Below are 22,290 nucleotides of genomic sequence, written 5' to 3'. Positions count from 1 at the left end.
TTGCTTCTACACACCTCCTCCTCTGGTCCTTATGTAATAAAATTGCCCAAATGCTCAATCACATATTGTATGTCTGGAACCCTGATGTCAGTTAGATCTTGGTTTAAATGTTATATTTTTGGAAATCTTCTTTAATGGCTCAGTCTGAAGGTTTCACTCACTATTGAAATAACCGTGTTTGGGCAGGGAGCTTATCATTTTCATTTCCTATCATTTTTCTTGTTTACTTGTATATTTATTTGTTTCTTGTTTTTTTCTTCTTCTTTGTTGTATCCTCAGGGCCTAGGATACTGTCTGGCATTAGTACTATTCATTATTGAAAGCATAAATGAATCAAAGAGTTTTTGGTGGCCTTGCCCACATAGGATTATGGAAGCATCTTTTTTTAACTGCCACTGGATGCATAGCCTGAGAAAGCAATCTGGCAAAGCACCTGTGTTTCATTCACATCCCTTCCTCCCCACTTCTTTGTGTAGTAGGAATTCTATGTCCCTGTGTTGACCAGAACCACTTGCCCCAGCCAATACTATATCCCTCTTTTTTGCCTGTTTGCCTTGTGCCTTAAGAAGCCTGAAATATCCATGTGACGGCCTCAGCTTCCAGTTCAATGAAATCAATCAGAGCATCCTTTGGTGGGAATATTCTTTCCTTGGGTACTAAAACTCTCAATCCTCAGGGCCTAGTGTTGTTAGGATGGAAAAAACATATTTTATATAGCCATTCACTATTGTAGTAGTCTTTAGATTTTTTTGGCTTATCATTTATTATTCTTTACCACACTTATTTTTAAATAATTTTGTTGATTTTCAACTACAGTTGACATACATTCTTATATTAGTTTCAGGTGCATGGCCCAGTAATTAGACATTACCTAACTTAGTAAGTAATCATCTCAATAAATCTCACACCCATCTGACACCATACCTAATTATTAGACTACTATTGACTCTATTCCCTATGCTGTACTATATATCCCCATGACTATTCTGTAACAACTAATCTATACTTCTTAATATCTTCTCCTTTTTTACTCATTCCCCTAACACCCCTCCCATCTGGCACCATCAAAACATTCTCTGTATCTATGGTTCTGTTTCTGTTCTGCTTGTTCATTTATTTTGGGTTTATTTTTAGATTCAGTTGTTGATAGATATGTATTGCCATTTTATTGTTTATATTTTTTATCTTCTTTTACAGAAGACCTTTTAACATTTTATACAATACTAGTGTGGTGATGATAAACTCCTTTAGCTTTTTCTTGTCTGGGAAGCTCTTTATCTTTCCTTAGATTCTATGGATAGCTTCAATGGTAGAGTAGTCTGGGTTGTATATCCTTGCTTTTCATCACTCTGAATATTTCTTGCCAATCTCTCCTAGCCTGCAAAGTTTTAAGAAACCAGCCAACAGTCTTATGGGAGCTCCTTTATAGGTAATTAACTGCTTTTCTCTTGTTGCTTTTAAGAGTCTCTCTTTGTCTTTAACCTTTGGTCTTTTAGTTATGATGTGTTGGTGTGAACCCCATTAGGTTCATCTTATTTGGGATTCTCTGCACTTCCTGAACTTGCGTATCTATTTCCTTTCCCAGTCAGGAAACTTTCCTCTCATTATTTTTTCAAATAGGTTTTCAATTTCTTGCTCTCTCTCTTCTTCTTCTAGCACCCCATTATGCTAATGTTGGTACGTTTGAAGTTGTCCCAGAGGCTCCTTATACTATCTTCATTTATTTTAGATTCTTTTTCCTTCTTGCTGTTCAAATTAGGTGTTGATGGTGTTTTGTTGTTGTTGGTTTTTTTGGTTCTTATATTCCCAATTGCTGATTTGATTCCAAGCTTCATCCACTCTACTGTTGTTTCCCTGTAAATTGTTCTTTATTTCAATTAGTGTATCCTTCATTTCTGACTGGTTATTTTATATGCTGTTTAGGTTTTCACTACGTTCATTAAGAATCCTTATTACCAGTGTATTGAACTTGGCATCTAGCAGATTGGTTGTCTCCATTTTTATTTAATTCTTTTTCTGGAGTTTTGTTCTTTTATTTGGGCTATGTTTCTTTTTCTCCTCATTTGGCATCCTCCCTGTGTTTGTTTCTATGTGCTAGGTAGAGATGCTGCATCTCCCAGGCTTGACAGAGTGGCCTAATGTAGTAGGTGTCCTGTATGTTCCATTGGTACAGCCTCCCCTGTCAGCCAACCTAGGTGCTTGAGGTGTGTGGGCTGTGTATAGCCTCCTCTTTTTATTGAGTCTTGATTGCTCTTGGCACATCAATGAGAGGGATTTACCCTAGCCAATCAGCTGCAAGAACTGACTGTGACCACTGACCACTAACCTCCTACCACCATGGAGGACAGCTGTGCACAGGCCAACCTTACAGAGTAAGACTTACTACAACAGGGCTCTGGAGCCTGCTAATTCCACTTCTTGAGTGTCTCACTTGTAGAGAGTTGGGTGGTGGTGCTTCAATGTGGCCTGAATCTGTCCACTGGGTGTGCTATGTCAGGGAACTCCTAGGAGGTGCAAAGTTAGGCACTGCCTATGTTCTGCCCAGGACCACCTGGCATAAGCAAAGCAATCCGAAGATGGCTCCTATTTATGCTGGTCTTGAGGGTGCCCAGGAGAGGCCAAGCTGCAAAGCAAGGCCAGTTGCTCCTAGTGCCAGGCCTGGGTCCACATCAGATGAGGTACAGGGCTCACTGAGGCCAAATGCTGCTTGTTTGAGACAATTCAGAAAAATCTGAATCATGAGCCAAGACAAGTCATTCATATGGAAAAGCCACTGGAAAGAGGTTGGGTGTGCCCGAAAGTTTGTTGGGGTGGGGCTTCAGAGAATTACCAGGGTAGGGCAAACAGTGTGAGCCAGGTTGATAGAATCTTAGATATGTGGAGTAAGAAGCATCAGGAATTCATCTTTCCACCTAGATAACACTTATACTGGCAGTTTTACCTGATGTATTTTGGAACTGTGGGGTCTACTGAAGGTTTCCAACTTCCAAAGGAAAGCTTTGATGGTAAATTATTAATTCCAATCTATTTCATCTCAATGCTCAGCAATAAATACCTATCCCCCATCTTCCAACCCCATGGCAGGCATGCATACAAACATTCCAAGAGCAACTTGCACACAGGCGGCAGGAGCAAGGGCGAACAAAAGGACCCTGTTTTCCAAATATCAAGAATTTGTGCTCTAGCCACTGATTGCTGCTTCAGTTGGCAGAGGTGCAGACACAGTGGTGGGTAGCCATTATTGTTCTTCTATTGTTGCAAGCCCCCACTCCACCACACCCTACTGAATCAACTTTCAGGAGATTTAAAGAGCCAACACTTTCTTTTTCCATTTCATTTATCTCTTTCTCACCCTTTCGGACCTGCACATTTAAGGACTAGGACATTCTAAAGCAATCACATGTGCAGGGGAATCTAGAAAGTCACTACACATGACCAAGGGAAAGGAACAGATAGGAGAACCTTCACTTGAACTTGAACTTGAACTTGAAGATATCAAGTTACACCTCAGGGTGATCCCCAGCACAGAAATACCCTACAAAATCAAACATAAAAAACAAAAGCAAATCCTGCAGAAGGGAGAATGTAAATTCCAGATATATCACATTACCAATTTCAAATATTCCTTATTCAAGTCAAACAGGAAACAGGAAAGTACGGTCCATTCAAAAAAAAAAAAAAGGTGAATCAAGAAAAACCATCCCTGAGAATGGCCAGGGAAAAAATTAAGAAAGTGATGTATAAACAAAATGAAAATATCAACAGAGATTTTTTAAAACATAAAAAGAAATCAAAAGAGAAAATTTAAAACTAAAAAGTATAATAGCTGAAATAAAAAATTTACTAGCAGGAATCATAAATGTACAGTGATTTGAAATACAATGAATGAAGGTAATTCATGGCCTTCCAATAAAAACTATTTGAAGAACGAAAAAAAAATGTACTAGCAAGATTCAAAGGCTGACTTGATCAGACAAAAGAATTCATGAACTCAAATATAAGATAACCAAAATCATCAACTCTGAAAAACAGAAAGAAAAAAAGTTTAAAGAAAAGTGAACAGAGCCAAGGGACATGTGGAAAACTATCAAGCAGACAAATGTATGTATTGCAAGTGTCTGATAAGAAGAGAGAAAGAGGCAGAGAGAATATTTGAGGAAATAATAGCTGAAAACTTTCCAAATTTCATGAAAGACACACATAGAAATATCCAAGAAGCCCAATAAAAATGAAGTAGGATGAACTCAAAGAGACCTACATCAAAACTCATTATTATCAACCTTGTGACAGCCAAAAACAAAGAATCTTGAAAGTAGCAAGAGAGAAACATCACATACAAGGACCCAAAATAAGATAATCAGATTTATCATTAGAACCTTTGGAGGTCCAAAGGCAATGAGCTGATATATATGCAAAGTGCTAAAAAAATGCCAAACCAAGAATCCTATATCTGGTCAAACTGTCCTTCAAAAATGAGGAAGAAGGTAAGACATTCCTAGATAAACAAAAGCTGAATTTTTTCATTACTACTAGACTTGCTGCTCCAGAAATGCTACAGTGAGTTGCACACTGAAATGAAAAGACAATAGATAGTAACTTGAAGCCATATTAAGAAACACAGATCTCAGTAAAAGTAAACAAATGGGCAATTATTTTTAAAAAGAATTTATTTATTTATTTTTAGAGAGAGGTGAAGGGAAGGAGAAAGAGAGGGAGAGGAACATCAATGTGTGATTGCCTATCACACGCCCCCTCCTGGGGACCTGGCCTGCAACCCAGGCATGTGCCCTGACTTGGAATCGAACCAGCAACCCTCTAGTTCTCAGGTGGGAACTCAATCCACTGAGCCATACCACCCAGAGCCAAATGGGCAATTATTAAAGCATGTACTATTCTACTGTTGGTTTATACCTCCACTTTTTGTTTTCCACATGATTTAAGAGACTAATACATGCTTAACAACAATTATTAATCTAAAAGGTAGTATTTTTAAAAAGATTTTATTTATTTATTTATTTTTAGAGAGAAAGGGGAAGGGAGGGAGAAAGAGAAAGAAACATCAATGCGTGGTTGCCTCTTGCATGCCCCCAACTGAGGACTGAGCCCACAACCCAGGCAAGTACCCTGACTGGGAATCAAACCAACGACACTTTGGTTCTCAGGCCGGCACTCAATCCATTGAGTCACACCAGCCAGGGCTAAAAGGTAATATTATAACATTGGTTTATAATTCCACATTTTGTTTTCTACACATTTTAGGAGACAAAGGTATTAAAGCCAATTAATAGTCTATGATTTTAGATGCACAATACATAAAGATTTAATTTTGTGACATCAATAATTGAAAGGCAATAGGAGCAGAATATATAGCAGCCAAGTTGTTTTATGTTATTAAAGCTAAACTGGTATAAATTTAATTATAATGATATAGGATTTTAAGTGCAATCCCCATAGTAACCACAAAGAAAATATAGCCTTCAAATATACACAAAAAGAAACTAAATATTTCACTACAAAAAAAACAAACTCAGTGCAAAAGAAGACAGTATTTCTTGGAATGGGGAACCAAAAAAGCTATAAGCATATAGCAAATAGCAAAATGCCCATTCCTTATCAGTAATTATTCCAAATATTAAAGATTAAATTCTACAGTAGAAAAACAGAGATTGGCAAAATAGATAAAAACATGTCATTTTAGCCCTGGCTGGTGTGGCTCAATGGATTGAGTGCCAGCCTGCAAACCAAAGAGTTGCAGGTTTGATTCCCAGTCAGGGCACATGCCTGGGTTGTGGGATAGGTCCCCAGTTGGGGACATGCAGGAGGCAACCACACATTGATGTTTCTCTACCTCTCTTTCTCCCTCCCTGCCCCTCCCTCTAAAAATAAATAAATAAAATCTATTTTTTAAAACCTGTCATTTTATATCCAAAGACACAAATAGATTGAAAGTAAATATATGAAAAAAAATATTCCATCAATACCAACTGAAAGAGAATAGAATCTACTATTATGTGCCTTTACTAGAATTTATTCCATCCCAAAAGTCTCAATCAATAGCAATTTGAACTCCAAAATCTGGTTTCATCAAAATATTTAAATCAGATACGGGTGAAAAACAAAATGAGTCACCCTAAGGCAAAACTCCTCTCTAGCTGTGAACCTGTGAAACCAGAAAAGTTATGTCCTTCAAAATACAGCCATGGGACAGGCATGGGTAACCATTCTCATTCCAAAAGGGGGAAATTGGAAGAAAAGATGATCGTTCCAAGGAAGTTTAAAATATGGCAAGACAAATATCATTAGATCTTATGGTTTAATGGTCTGCTCTCTGCTCCACTGGGTTATGAACCACTGGGGTGGCAATCCCACTCCTGTAGTTCTGCTGGGTGGGTTGCCAGACCACAGTTCTGGGTGGCCCCACCCCCAAGTCTCCAGGTGGCTACTGTCTGGCCTGTTGAAACTAGGCCTGATGATCTCTGAATTGCCTTCAGGACAATTCTTCCCTTGTCTTAAAGAATAGCACACATTCACAGCCAAACAGCTCTATGGTCCAGTCCCACAGGATCTGAGAAGTCCAATGGCCTCCCTCCCTTTAGTCTCGGGTACATCCCTTTCAGTTCAAACTGGCAGTGTTTCTGATGAGGTTGTTGAGTAGATCTGAGGCTCATGCATACACAGTCTCGTTACCAAAGGGCTGTTGAGTCACACCCTTAGGGTACTCCTCAGAACAAGCTTTCTCATTTTTTCCAATATGGACACACTGAGAATTTTCCAAATCTTTAAGTTCTGGTTCTTTTTTGCTTCACAATTGCTTCCTCAACTCATTTTCCTCTTTTTGCATTTTACTAATATGTATGCAGTCAGGAGGCACCACGCCTCTCCTTCAACACTTCACTTAGAAATCTTCTCAACTAAACTTGTAATTTCCTCTCTTACAAGTTCTACCTCCCAAAAACACCAGCATATGATCACAGCTCAGCCAAGCTCTTTGCCACTTGGTAATAAGAAATTACCTTTTCTCCATTGTTTAATAACATGTTCTACATTCCCATCAGAGATTACACCAGAATAGCCTTTATAGTCCTATTTCCACCAACTTTCTGTTCATGACTATTTATATATTCTCTAAGAAGATGGAAGCTTTCTCTATAGCTCTCTTTTCTTTTGGAGCCCTCCCCTGGGTCACCTTCAACTGTTCTTTCATGGCAATCTTGACTTTTTATAGTATGAACTTAACTCTTCCCACCTATACCTGTTACCCAGTTCCAAAGCTGCTGCCACATTTTAGGAACTTCACTTTGCCATGAATAATGCACACCCACATTTTAGTACTAATTCCCATGTATAATGACTATCCCTATGTTTTCCTCAAAAATTTGGGCAAAAAGTACATATTATACATGGCAAAATACAATGATTTCTTTCAACAGCACCCCACCTCACAGTATCAAATTCTGTCCTAGTCAGCTTGGTCTGCTCTAACAAAATGCCACAGCCCAGGTAATTTAAACTACACATATTCATAGGTTGGGAAGATATTTTACAGGCCAGGGGTCTGAGATCAGGGTGCCAACATGGTTGGGTTCTGATGAGGACCTTCTTCCTGGCTTTCAGACGGCCACCTTCTCGCTGTGTGCTCACATGGCCTTTCCTTGGTGGATGCACACAGAGAGAACCACCAGACAGAAGGTAAGTAAAGAAACAGAAGACTTGAACAACACAACAAACCAATCATATTAGTGTGTGTGTGTGTCTGTGTGTGTGTGTATAAACACTTTACCCGGGACTTCCGGCAAGATGGAGGAATAGGTGGACGCACCGTACCTCCTCGCACAACCAAGAATAGAACAACAATAATTTACAGTCATAATATCACTCAGAACTGTCAGAGGATTTATCTTAATGGAAGTCAGACAGCCAAGAAGTTGAAGTAGATCCGTACATCCAGACCAGTAGGAGAAGACGATCCGGGCGGGCGCAGGGCTGGCGCGGGTTGGCGGCGCGCGGAGGTCGGGAGAAATTTGGCGCAAAATTGTCGCGACAGCCATCTGGGGTGCAAGAACGCAGTGGTGATCCCTGAGTATGCAAGCAGCGGCTGGGGGAATCAGTGGGGCAGCGATTGTGGACCAGGGCAGAGCTTGCAGCTCAGGAGCCCAGGGAAGGGTCTGAGCCCAGGAGAACAGAACTGTCGCCATTGTTCCTGCCTGTCCCACTCCCGCCCCCGCCCCCACATATAACATCACAACCTAGCGACTGGGGTGCCCAGCCCCGGTGAACACCTAAGGCTCCGTCCCCCACCATGACAAGAGCAACCAGACCGGGGAAAAAAAAATAATAGGAGAGACAGGGAAAGACATAAAATATGTTTCCAGCAGAACAGATCAGTCCCCCAGGATTCATCCTTTTGAGCGACCAAGAAATAGCCAATCTATCATATGCACAGTTCAAAACACTGGTGATCAGAAAGCTCACGGACTTTGTGCGCAATTTAGATGAAAGGATGCAGGTTACCATAAAAGAGATGCAGGAAGATACGCGGAGGAGAGCCAATAGTGAAAGGAAGGAATCTGAGTCTCAAAACAATACAGTGGACCAGAAGGAAGATAGAATCAACCAAGCAGGAAAGCATGATGAAATAAGAATTCAAAAAATCAAAGAAAAGCTTAAGAGCATCAAGGACACCTTTAAACGTTCCAACATCCGAATTATAGGGGTACCAGAAGGGGAGGAGCAACAAGTGGAAAAGTTATTTGAACAAATAATAAAGGAGAACTTCCCCAAACTGGCAAAGGGAACAGTCTTCCAAGAAATCCAAGAAGCTCAGAGAGCCCCAAAGAAGTTAGACCCAAGAAGAAACACACCAAGGCACATCATAATTACATTAGCCAAGGTAAAAACGAAGGAGAGAATCCTAGAAGCAGCAAGAGATAAGGGGACAGTAACCTACAAAGGAGTTCCCATCAGACTGTCAGCTGATTTCTCCAAAGAGACCTTACAGGCAAGAAGGGGCTGGAAAGAAATATTCCAAGTCATGAAAGACAAGGACCTGTATCCCAGATTGCTCTATCCAGCAAAGCTCTCATTTAGAATGGAAGGGCAGATAAAGTGCTTTTCAGATAAGGTCAAATTAAAGGAGTTCATCATCACCAAGCCCTTATTTTATGAAATGCTAAAGGGACTTATCTAAGAAAAGAAGATAAAGAAAAAAAACATGTATAGTAAAAGGACAGCAAACTCACAACTATTAACAACCACACCTAAAGCAAAACCAAAAGAAACTAAGTAAACAACTAGAACAGGAACAGAACCACAGAAATGGGGGGCACATGGAGGGGTAGCAGTAGGGGGGTGGGTGGGAGGAGGAGAGGGGGGAAAGGTATAGAGAATAAGTAGCATAGAATGTAGGTTGAAAATAGATAGGGGGAGGGCAAGAATAGTACGGGAAATGTAGAAGCTAAAGAACTCACAAGTATGACACATGGACATGAACTAAAGGGTGGGAAAGTGGGTGGGAGAGGGGGTACAGGGTGGAGAGGAGTGAAGGGGGAAATGGGACAACTGTAATAGCATAATCAATAAAATATATAAAAAAAAGAAAATGGTAAATCCACAAACATTCTGAAAACTTACGGTTCTTTCAGAAATTAGCAGATCAAGTGAATAAAAATAAAGAACATAGCAAGTAAAAAACAAAACAAACAAAAAAAAACACTCTACCCAAGAACCACAGAATACACATTCTTCTGAAACATCTTTCTCACTTCCTCTTTTTACAAGGGCACTAATCCCATCATGAAGGTCCTACTTTCATGACCCCATCTAAACGTAATCATCTCCCATGGACTCACCTCCAAACACCATCACAGTGCAAATTAGAACATCAGCATATGAATATTGGGGCAGACAAACTTTCAACTCATAGCAGGTATCATGAAGATTTTATTATTATTCATTCACATACCAGTGAGATTTACTATCTTGAATTTCATAGGTTTGTTCAGCATTTACTGTTTTGAATAACCACTTCATATCATTGCCCATTTTCCTACGGAGGTGTTTTAACTTTTTTATTTCTAAGAGCTCTTTACCTTGTAAGGAGACTAAAATTTTGTTATTATGGACTCCATGCAGATCTGCAGCAGCTGAAAGGTATATATATAAACATTTTGTTTATATATTATATATGTAAAATTTTATAGTTTGTTTTTACTTTGAAATTTGTTAACAGTAATTCAATATATAAATAAATTATTGTCTTCTTTAATTTATATTAATAACAAACTTTTAACTTTTAATATAATTATGTTTTTTACTTTCTCTCTGATCCTGCTTTGGTATCATTCATAGAAACACTTGTACAATTGCAGCATCATCAGAATTTAGCAAAGAATGTTAGTAATAACAGTAGTAAAGTTATTAATAGTCACTACCATTTATTGAGTAGTTCCTATGTATCAGACACTCTACACACATTATTCTATTTAATCTTCACAACAAACCTATGAAGTAAGTGTAGTTCCCATTCTACAGATCAGGAAATTGAGGCTGAAGAGGACAAAATAACTTGCCTATAATCATGAAACTTGCAATGTTGGAGCTGAGCTTCAGTCACTGCTGTGCACAAACTCTGGACTTTGTAAACAGATGAATAGGCCTGGGTCTGCCATGCTGGCTGCTAGATGTGTTACTTGTGGTACCCTTCACCCCTCTGAGTCTCGATGTCACCCATAAAATTTGCTTAACAGTAATTCCCTCATTGCGTTATTAAGGGATTTAAATGAGAAAAAATATGCAATGTGCCTGGCACGTACACACAGTCATAGAAGAGAGTCAGCCACCACCCTTCTTTGCTGGAGTACCTTAACCTTTCCCCTACCACTCTTTGATGTGGGCTGTGGTGGAAGGGTGGCAAGATAAAGGGTGCAGTGCACCCAGTGCAGCTGTGAGGAGCAGAGGTGGCAATTCCAGGCGTGGCCCAAGTGAGAGACAGAGTGAGGTACCCACCCTGGGAAGGACTCAGGTACTCCCAGCACAGGGAGGCACACTATTCCAAGTGTGGGAGGCTGGGGTGGGGCTGGGTCAGGAAGATCTCTCCACTGCTCAGAAGCAGTCACTCTTGCTTGTGAGGAGGGCCCTGTGAGGTTGCTGCTCATCTTCCAGCTCTTGCGCTGCTGGCCAGGACACATACACGGAGACAATGGGAAACCTCGAGGGACACCTGCTGCCAGGGGTGATCTTCCTCCTCTACTCACTCTACTACTCACTGCTGGCGTCCTTGGCCTTGCTACGGGGACAGAAGTTTTTCAAGCCCCCTGTACCCCCAAGGGAGAAGAGAGGACACAGGTGGTGGAAGTGGGTACCTGGGGAAGGAGTGGCGAAGGTTGTCCTAAGCTTCATTGGCATTATGGGTGACTTCTACTACCCCCCAGGAGTCAACCGGCTGAAGATAATAGACTGGGAGGACCCTCAGCGACCATTCTTGTTCCCAAATAGCTGGCAGCATGTCACCATGTACACATTCTTTCTGCTCAGTGGCGTGGTGGACATTGTGAGCCAGGCATGCCAGGCACGGCAGAGCATGAAGCTGGAGCGAGCAGCTGAAGCCCTGGCCTGCTGTACACTGGCACTGCTGATGGCATCCCACATTGAGAACAAGGACGCTCTGGAAATCCGTGTGCACATCTTCTTCATAATCCCTGCCTTCCTGGTTGGCCTGGTGCTCATCATCGAGGTGTGGGTCCCTGACCAGCCCCCACTCTGGTTCCTCAAGTCCTGGATGGGGCTGGTGTTCAGCACCTGGCTGCTGCAGATCTGCTTGGTGCTGTATGTTCCTCCCTCTGGGAAGCCCTGGAGATCAGAAAATCATGTGGACCTCGCCTTCCTCACCATCTTCTTCTGCTGGCACCTGGTTTTAGGGGCAGCTGTGCTGGCTGCTGTCTATGGCATCTGCAGCCTATGGCATCATCGCTGTTCTTCAGGGACAAACGCCTCAGGTGCCAAGTACCAGCCATGCCCCTCAGGCTACAACAGTGAAGAGCTGGAGAAACTCAGGGCAGGGGCTGAGCTGCTGCATGAGGGTGTCTAGGTTTAGAATCTGTGTTTGTTTTCACCTTTTGTAATGAAAGTTTTGAGGTTGCCCATTGAGTGCACAGCATGGGGCCTGCAATGTGGATTTCCATCACAGTAATCATCTTCCTTGTTCCTAAATAAACCATCAGGCTCCTAGCAGCAATTTTGCCACCAACTGGATCTCTCCAGGTCTGTCTCTTTCCTGTCACATTCCTATCTCTAACCTGTCTCTTTCCTATTCACGATGGTTCCTTGCCATTTACTTACATGAAGTGGAAGAAGCAGTGCTTTTCTCTGACAGCTTTGGGGATCCAAGAGAAGAAAATGAAATGAGAAAACAGAGGGAAATGGAGTATCACTGGGGACCTGAAGAGGGTTCTGTCCATCTGACGCAAGGCTGGCTGTGTGCATGCATGCATGCGTGCATGCGTGCGTGCGTGTGTGTGTGTGTGTGTGTGTGTCTGCAGCTGAAGTGCTTCACACAGTGTGTGTGTGAAAGAGGGGATCCAGTTTTGCATAAAGGTGAGGGCTTCAGTTTTCTTTATTACTCCCTGTTCTTTGTTTACACTAAGTGTAGCAGGATTAAGAACTTGTTTTGTTGTTGTTTTTTAATCTAAACTGAATGAAGCTACTTTTGCTTCAGAGGGAGTAAGGCAGGAGGGGAAAGAAGTAGCAGATAATTTAGCAGAGAATTATGTCTGGGGAGAAAGGAGGCAAGAGAGAAATTCCCAAAAGTGGTTGTAAGTAAATGAGAATCGTACTTATATAATTATGCTTGTTTGTTTTCTGCTGTGATATAAAACAACTCCAGTGTTCCTCCTTGTTCAGTAAAGTCTATGATACACATAAGTCTTGTGTGAGTGATTCTTGGGCAAGATCAATGAAAGAGCCCTGATTGCAGTTGGTGGGAGCAGAAGGGAAGGAGCTGCCATGAGACATGGGGTGCAGATGAGCCCAGTGGTTCTGAAGGTGCAGGAACTCAGAGCTGAGAGGGACCCTGAGCATGACAGCCCCCTGGAGTCTGCAGAAAATTCATCTAGTCATTGAGCTTCTCCCAGAATGAGCAGAGGAGGTGCTAGTAAATCATATGCTCAGTGAAAAACATGAAAAGGAAAGAATCGAAAACTACGTATCCCTGGGCACAATCAGAGAGCCACTGCTTGGAGTAGCATGAGTCTGCTTCTGTGGGGGGGATACACTCAGCATTTGGAAGTCTGAAGAGGCAGGAAGAAGGGAGGAGATGCTGTCTGCTGTCCACAATGTGGGAAAGTGCCACAGAGGAAAGAACCCACTCATGAAGCAGCTGCAGTCGTGCCCCTTTTCCTGCAGTCAGAATTGCTCTTCACAGAGACAGACAAGCTTCAGAAAATATTGAGAGGCACTTACATTTGCATTTACATTTGCAGGGTGGAACACAAGACAGGTTACACATTGTCATCTAAAATATCCCTGCACATTCCCTAAAGAAACACTGTGCAAATAAGCCCTGAAGACTCTGAGACAAGGGGTTAGGAGAGAGAAGGGGAGCAAAGGAAGGGATGGAAATGGGACAAGGATCTGGCAACTCACACTGGCAGGGCTTGGCGGGAAGGGATGCTCTGGATCGGGAAGAGGAGAAATGTATCTTTCTCCAGCAGCTGGAACCATGCCAGCAACCCAGCTAAGGAGAAGGCACTCCCTTCTTTCTGTCCCTGCCCTTAAAAGCCCAGAAGTGGAGCCAGGTTTACCCTGCAGCTAATACAACTTCAGCTTCAGAGCCCCTCTCTTTACATCTTCCCTCCAAAGCCCTGCGAGGGGCCATCCCAAGGCATTCATAGGATCACATATCACCGAAAATTGCAAAAGTAAGTATTTCTGTGTTCTTTTTTCTAACTGGAGACTTCACATTGTATAAACTTAAGATTCCACAAAATCTGTCATGTGTCTGCCCCCAAGGCTTAAGACAGGTTTACTTTCAGGAAGCCTTGTGATAAGCACTTCTCTTCCTCTGTTAGTGGAACCCTCTTTATTCAAGGATAGTGTAAGACTTCCTCAACTTGGAAACAAGAAGCTTAAAATGCTAATGACATTGCACACTGGAGGAAAACCACCTACTAAAGGATAATCTTAGTCAACAACCGCAAATGAGTGGCATCAGATGCTGAGCCTGATTTAATAAGGAGGAGTTAGAGGTGCAGAAGGCTAATGGCTGGGGGTGGAGAGGAAGCAATTTACAGAGGTGGGTCCTGTTGATCTTCATTTGTGCTATGCCAAGGAGTTTATGTCACTTGCATGTAGAAAAACAGATCCCATAGGCTTTGAACACAGAAATTTTAAGGAACTGGCTCATGAGACTGTGAGGGCAGGCCCATAGGCCAGAGACCCAGAGAAGAGCTGATGCTGCCACCTTGAGTCTAAAGGCAGCTTGGAGGCAGAATTCCTTCTTCCTCAAGGCACCTCAGTCTTTTCTTTTAAGCCTTTATCTGATTGGATGAGGCCCCCTCGTATTCTGGAGGATAATCTGCTTCATCAAAGTCTACTGATCTAAGTGTTAAGCACATCAAAAAACATACCTTCATAGCAACATTTAGTCTGGTGTTTGACCAAGCAACAGGGTACCACAGCCTAGCCTAACAAAGGCATAAAATCAACCACCATACTCCACATATTGGAACATGGCCACTCAAAAACGATTGTCAACTGAGTTTGTCATGATCTTTGGAAACCTTACAAATTAATCATTAGTGAGGTTAATTTTTAAGAGGTAACTTTATTTTAAAGGAACTTCATCATTATAGGTCCTGATTGCATTGTGAGTGTGACTATATAATGTTATATGGACTTCTTTCCTTCCCTGTCCCCTCTAGAACAGAGATAGAGTGATGGGTGGGCAGGTAGGTGATACATTTTTAAAGACTAAAAAAATATTTAGCGAGTTTTGGGGGTATTATTCATGTTATGCATTCTAAACATCTTAGAAAACACCAAAGACTACTTTAAAGTATTTTGAAATCTACCATAATGCCCTTTCCCAGAATGGGTTACTTCATGGGAAAACCATGGGGTGGGACATCCTTCAACCACAGAATGGATGATAGCATTTGTCCATCAGAGAAGAGGCCTACCCTGGTGATGAGGACTGATGTGCTTGATGGTTAAGGCATGGGTGACTAAAGAGGTTTGGAGGTGAAGGTCACTGGAGATGAAGTAATCCAGAACTGGGAATCTAGTGTTGTGGAAGGAGCTAGGCAAGGATAATGACATGTCTGGGAAGATGGCAACCTTGGGCTGGAAGAGCACCCCCACAACCCTGTCCTTAGTGAGTTCAGGTGGAGAGTGGGGTAGGAGGGACAACCGAAGGCATCAAGGAGAGCCAGAAGACAGAAGATGTAAACGGCATGAGCTTTGAAGTGATCAGGGTTAAGCAGAAATGGTAATACCTACCCCACAGAGGTATGGTGAAAAGTATATGAGGCACCACATAATCAATACAAAACAAAGGAAGATGTACCTTAGATGCTAATAAATATTAATATGAGACTGAACATACAAATGGGCAGTGGCCAGACCATATATAAGGATAAAACTCTGACCGACAGTCCATAGCAAGCAGCCCAGGAAACCAACCCAGTGTCTACAGTAATCAACCCAGAAAGCCAGCCTGCTCTCTGTAAGTCAGACTTGCAGAAGGTCAGTTAGCTAGCTCTAGTAACCAGTCCAGGAAGCCAAACAATAACCCCTGTAACAGTTGACCTCAAATGGGCAGGAGTTGATTAATATCTAACAGCTTCCCTAGTTTTTGTCCATGATTCCAACTTAGGACCAACCATAGAGAGCCAGCTGTGCACCCCTCAACAAATCAAGTGGGTTACCCCCCTTCTAGTTAGCCAGCCTACAGCTTCCCCATGCCAAAAGCTTCCGTCAGGGCACACCTGACGTCTTCCTTCTTTCTACTATGAAACTTTTCCACTCCCCTGCCTGCCTTGAGTCTGCCAAAAAGAAAATGATGGTGGCCAACTCCCTTGTTATACTCTAAATAGATAAGCTTTGTTTGTTTCCTTTGGTTGGTCTTCATTTATTTCCACATGTTCGATTCTTTAACTTATTCATGTAGGCAGGTACACAATATTTACTGAGCATCTACTATATTCCACACTCCATGCTAGGCCCTGAGGCCAGTGCTAGCATGCTAGGTTGGCAGACTGAGAGAGGGGTGAGATGCTGGGGAGCTGAGGAGGAAAGTTACTGCAATCACTGAGAAGATGAAAATCAGGACATGGGGCTGGAGGAGAAGAGATGAATTCTGGATGGAGACAGAAAGTTTGAGGTGTTCTGGAAGTGGGTGGCTGTATAAGTCTGGAGCTGAAGAGAAAGGGATGGGTAGAGAGGGGAATCTGGGGTCCTAAGTGATCATCAAAGCCTCCTCAGGTCACCCAGGGGTAGGTTAGCTCACCTAGGGAGAGGGCCAGGAACAGAACTCTGGGAGGCACAACATCTACCTGGGAAAGAGGAGAGGCACCTGTAAGGCAGACCATGAAAAAGCAGCCAGGGAGGAAGGAGGAAAACCAAGTTGTTGTAACACAGAAACCAAATATTGCTATTGTTCCAAGAAAAAGAGTAACCAACAAACAAGAAACAAATCCCTGTTTCTTCTTCCCTATTATTCCTTCCTTTCTTTCTTTTTCCAGTGAAGGATAGCCCCCAGGAAGATGAGAGGGAACTTATTCTCCCAAGACTAGTGGAACCAGTCCTGCATGCCCCATAGAGATGCCCAAGCAGCATCAACAAAGTGCCCGTGTGGTACCAGTCATGAAGTAAAACTGGATGATGATAGAATATGAAGAAATGGCCATGCTTAGGACTAAGGTTTCCCCCTAATTCAGGTGTGGTTTTGCCAGTACCTGGAGAGTGGAACTGGGATGTTAATTGGAGGACTACAGTGAACGTTATCCTAATTTTATGTGCGTACATTACATCGGTAGCTATCTGGTTCAATAGACCTGGTTATTGTGTGCCTACCATATGGCAGGTGGAAACTGAAATCAAATTTCCTCTCTCTTCACTAGCCTTTAAGTACAAAAGGGACTACAGGAAGGATAATGATCCATATTTCAAGGTCCTCCCTCTCCTTAAAGCCTCAACCAGGTATCCCTCCAAGTCCTCAAAGGCTGTCTCCCTCTCTCAATCTCTCTTTCCCTCCTTCCCTCTCAGTTTACCATCTCCCTCTTCCTCCTACTCCTCTTCTTCATACTCCTCTTTCTCTCTCTTCCTCACTGCCCTCCCCCACACCTACCTACAGCTCTGGGCTTCCTTCCGGGATCCAGGTGAACACAGAGAGCACCCATCTCCCTCCCTCACCACATATGGTGTTTTTGGTAATGAGACAGATTTCTTCTCCACTTCGAAATTTTTTAAGAGAATGAGCAGAGCACAGGCTCAACCTGGAGAACGTCCTTCTCCCTGACCTGTGCACCCGTGCCCCTGGCAGCCCCTCTCTTCAAGGACACAGTTCCCAAGAACCAGTCTCCAGGAGACCAAGTGCACAAGCATGCTCTCTGGAAGGCAGCATCCTCACTGTCCTGCGCATCATCCTGTCCTGGTCCCATCACAGAATCTAGGAGCATAGACCTTGGGAGACTAGTGTGGGCAGGACCTTGACTTTTACTTTTTTTTGTATTTCTGATTGCATTACCATGTAAAGAAAGAATACAGGTAATATGCTTGATTTTAAAAAATAAAATCTAAATAAAAAGTTTGCCAAGGGCACAGAACTAGCTGCTAAGCTGTGAGGATGCAAGGAGCCCAATACTACCTGGCTGTGCCCACCACACCCCACTGCCAGCCTCTTGGTTCAGTGGCTCTAGGCTCTGAGGCTGGCCAGGGTGCCCAGGCCTCCACACACTTGCCCAGGTTCCTCTCCCTTCACAGGAGCTCGGGCAGAGGTCATAAACCCAGACGGGAGCCCACCACTTCTCCTGCTTGAAGGGCTGCAGAAGTGGTGCTTTGTGTGGCATTGGAAAAGGTGGTGTGTGTTTTCCCAAGCCTGCACCTAGGGTAGGAGCTAGCACCTCAACTAACCTTCAGTACAGGCCCTTGCCCTGGTGGCCCTGCCCCGGGGCCTGGGAGAGGGCCCTGCAGATGTGGTGAGCCACCCTTTCTGAGTTGCCTCTTCCCTCATTGTTTGGCAGGACAGTAGATTTGGCAGGCGCAACCTGAGCGTGGAAAGAAATGTCCCGTGTGGGTGCTCAGGGTGAGGCCTCTACAGCATCTGTGCATCCTTCTCCCACTACAGCTGGAGTAAGGTGCAACTGGCCCTTGGTAGTCAAAGGCTCACAGAGCTGACAATCACTGAAGGATTGATTCATCCAGTCACTCACGCATGCAATAAATATTTCTCCAGCCCTTCTAAGCATGTGGGAGGAATCTGTGAACAAAGCAATAACCCTGGCGCTTCAGACCTGGATGGGAGGTGGCTGGAGAGAAAATCATGAACTTGTAAGTTCATATACTGATGTTTAGCCCTAAGTAGTCTAAACCACCTCTTCCCTCACACTGTGAAAAGAAAAATTTCTTTGACAAATTGCTCTCCAGCAGGCATCGAGGGAGCGGGCAAGTGGCAGGAGGCTGATACAAGGGAGAGTATGTCACTGGGAAACAACGCCTGCAAAAGCAGCAGTTTTTTCATTCATAAAACATCATTTATCCTAATCATTGGAGCTTCTCAGAAACCCCTAAGTGCCCCTCCCCTTTTTAGCAGCTAATTTTTGAAAAGAAAGAATGGTGCTTTCAGTCCATGAGGTAATAGAAAACACGTATGCCCTTCTGTGTAAGTTAGCAGTCAGGTCCTGGCAGGACGGTTGAGATGGCTGCTGTGGTGACCATCAGCCAGAGGAAAAGGCACACATCTGAACGGCAAGTGACGGGGCACTGAACGTCCTGAATGGAAATAACGAGGTTTACCCCAGACGCCCGGTTAACAGGGAGTGTGAGACAATGGCAAAGGGATGGACACCAGAGCACAGGTGGACAAGAAGCCTCCAAGCAAGGCTTGCCAGCCATTTTCCTTAAGCTGCAAAGCAGAATAGTTTTCTCTGTGCTTAGTTTGAGAACATTTTTTAAAAAATAATAATTTGATTCAACCTGCTCACTTAAATGGCACCCCACACAAGTCCACATTCACACACAGGATTATATGCAGACAAAACAACACACCGTGATTTACCTGTGCACAGGGTCAAGTTCAGAGAATTTCTATCAAAACTACCAAACTACTAAAACTACCGAGGCCTTCCAAACCCAATATCCTCTTTTCATAATAATACTTTGTACAACCCCCTTTACTATCTTGAAGAGGAATAGAACCTATCTACATACGTAATTGCACAAAGTGTATGTAGGCACAGAATGAATAGCACTATAGTATCTGTTGATACCTCCCGCCAAACACCCCCCAGGAACACCTGTGGTTGAACAAGTTAAATTTATGGCTCTTTGGAAGTAGGGAAAGCACACATGAGCGGAAATGTGGTAGAAAGGACTTCAGGCTTTAGGTTTGTGTCAGGTGACTTTGGGAGGGCCTATGGAAGTGGTGCTTTGCTTTTGACTGGGTGCTGTTAGGAAGTGGGAATTGTTCTATAACTGGGTATTTTAATAAATGCCACCCAGGCCCACCGGACCAACTCTGGAAAAAGGCTTTTAAATAACATCACAGAAACACAACCCTACATTTTACATGATTGAGTTTTGGACCCCTTATATTTTGTTGTGGCCTGGGGCTATTTTGTTTCATCAGGTGGTGCAGAATGACGCTGCACTGGAAGAGAACACAAGAAGTCTTAGAGAACTTAGGCCTTCAAATGTACACCACATAGGACTGCATCAAAGTAACAGTGAAAATCCTGAAAAACAGCAAGGAATTCAAAATAAAATAACAAACAATTATCACAAAATGTCGTGTTTGCATTGTGCGAGACATCTGTTGCTAGTTTTTTTAATGGCCTACAAACCTTTTAAATAGCCAGCAAACTATAGCTGAGGCTCTCAATCTGTGATGCATACAATGACACTGGAAAAGGGAATGATATCTCAGGCCCTTTGCATGTCCTCCTTGGAGAAGTGTCTGTTCAAGTCCTTTGCCCGTTTTTTAATTGGTATGTTTGTCTTCCTGGAGTGGAGTCGTGTGTGTTCTTTATATATTTTGGAGATCAAACCCTTGTCTGAGGTGTCATTGGCAAACATGTTTTCCCATAAGGTCAGTTCTCTTTTCATTTTAATGCTGTTTTCTTTCACTGTACAAAGCTTTTTATTTTGATGAGAGACATGAAAAGATGCACAACATCACTAGCCATCAGACAGATGCAAATTAAAACCATGAGATACCACTTCACATCAGTCAGAATGGCCATCATAAATCAACAAACAACAAGTGTTGGAGAGGATGTGGAGAAAAGGCAACCCTAGTGCATTGTTCGTAGGAATGCATACTGGTGCAGCCACTGTGGAAAACAGTATGCAATTTCCTCAGAAAACTAAAAATGGAACTGCCTTTTGACCCAGGAATTCCACTGCTCTGATTCTACACTAAGAACCCTGAAACACCAATTCAAAAGAGCCTATGCACCCTATTGTTCATAGCAGCACAATTTACAATAGCCAAGTGTTGGAAGCAATGTAAGTGCCCATCAGTAAATGAGGGGATCAAAAAACTGTGGTACATTTACACAATGGAATACTACGCAGAAGAAAGAAAGAAGGAGCTCCTACCCTCTGCAACAGCATGGATGGAATTGGAGAGCATTATGCTAAGCGAAATAAGCCAGTCTGTGAAAGACAAATACCATATGATCTCACCTATAAGTGGAACCTAATCAACAAAACAAACAGGCAAGCAAAATATAACCAGAGACATTAAAATTAAGAACAAACTGACAGTAACCAGAGGGGAGGTGGGAGAGGATAATGTGGGGGAAAGGAGGAAGGGTTTTCAGGAACATGTATGTATAAAGGTCACATGGACAAAACCAAAGGCAGGTAGGATCAAGGGTGGGAGGTGGGGATGACTGGGGTGTGGAGAAGTGGTGGGGGAAAATAGAGACAACTATACTTGAACAACAATAAAAATATTTAAAAAAGGGAATAATATTTTCTATGAACTGTTTTTAAGGGCCTCAAATACCATCAGCACCTTTGTATCTATTGTCAGTGATTTTTAAAATAATGTCCACTGTGGCTTTTTACATATTTTAACCTGATCCTTGTGAGCACAGAGCTATCTCTTCCCGCAGGGGGCTCTAGGAATGACCACATGCTCGCCCGCTCTCATCACACAGCCGGCACTCAACAGCATTCACCACCTCACCGACTTCCCTTAGAGCAGCATCGCCCAACTTCAGTGGAATGCAACACCATTTCAGTGGGCTTTGTTCCTGTCACCATTCTCATAAGCGATCATTCACTGGGAAATGGAGTTTTTCCCATTTGTGTTGCTTACCCTATTTTGTAAGCATTTACATTATCTCAGAAGAGAACAGCGACAGCTTCACCTTCTACTCAAAGACGTGTTTTAACATTCAGTGAAAATTTTGGCTTTCCAGCACTTTTTTAAATCTCAGAAGTTTAACAGGCTGTCAACTTTATAATATGTTTTCTTTTTTCTTTTTTTTTTTGGTAAAATCTCCACTTCATCTCAATGGGGTGACTGTTTACTTAAAAAGAACTGAGGAGCTGGCATGTTGGCAACGGCTCACATGTGGGTGATTATAAAACCAAATTTGTGATGTTCAACTGCGTATTGTTGACTCTTCCTTTGCATTTGTCACTTTGTCATACAGGCTAAATCAGAATATTTCTGTGTAAATGGAGAATCACCATGAAGATGATAGTTAAAATGCAGAGGAATTTGGTTAATCCAATAAGACAAGACATTGCTATCAGTGACTTTTCAAAATGGTAAACTCTTGGTAAATTTTAAATAAAACAATGCAATCTTTCCTTGATATACGCAATTATTGGTTTCTAGGAAATGTGCTGCTTACTCAGCCTTGCCAAAACAAAAGCAAAAACCCACAACTGTATGTTCACTTGTAAAATGGAACTACAGTAGTCACTCCCTGCCCGACCCTTAGTGTTGCTGTCCACAGTTTCAGTTACCTACAGTCAAACTTGGCCCAAAAATAGTAAATGGAAAATTGTAGTTTTAAGTTTTAAATTACACACTCTTCTTCACCATGAGCAGCATGAAAA

At 42.6% G+C, this 22,290-nt stretch overlaps 1 protein-coding gene across 1 annotated transcript; it reads left to right on the top strand.

Annotated features, from left to right (window-relative positions):
* The first annotated feature begins 11,097 nt into the window (after window positions 1-11,097).
* LOC123827500 (transmembrane epididymal protein 1A-like) lies at window positions 11,098-12,397 on the top strand. The gene has a single exon (XM_045851995.1). It carries the CDS (start codon window positions 11,198-11,200, stop codon window positions 12,083-12,085), a length of 888 nt encoding a protein of 295 aa, XP_045707951.1. The 5' UTR covers window positions 11,098-11,197; the 3' UTR covers window positions 12,086-12,397.
* The last annotated feature ends 9,893 nt before the right edge of the window (window positions 12,398-22,290 follow it).

This window comes from Phyllostomus hastatus, unplaced genomic scaffold (assembly GCF_019186645.2).
Source record: "Phyllostomus hastatus isolate PE091 unplaced genomic scaffold, TTU_PhHast_1.1 phas_contig_86, whole genome shotgun sequence".
In the NCBI taxonomy this organism is placed as follows: Eukaryota; Metazoa; Chordata; class Mammalia; order Chiroptera; family Phyllostomidae; genus Phyllostomus; species Phyllostomus hastatus.
The sequence above is the reverse complement of the archived record's forward strand: the minus strand, read 5'-3'. Positions and strand labels throughout refer to the sequence as shown.

What these genes read in the sequence shown, in the direction of transcription:
- LOC123827500 (XM_045851995.1), top strand. Translation starts at nt 11,198, where the DNA reads ATGGGAAACCTCGAGGGACACCTGCTGCCAGGGGTGATCTTCCTCCTC.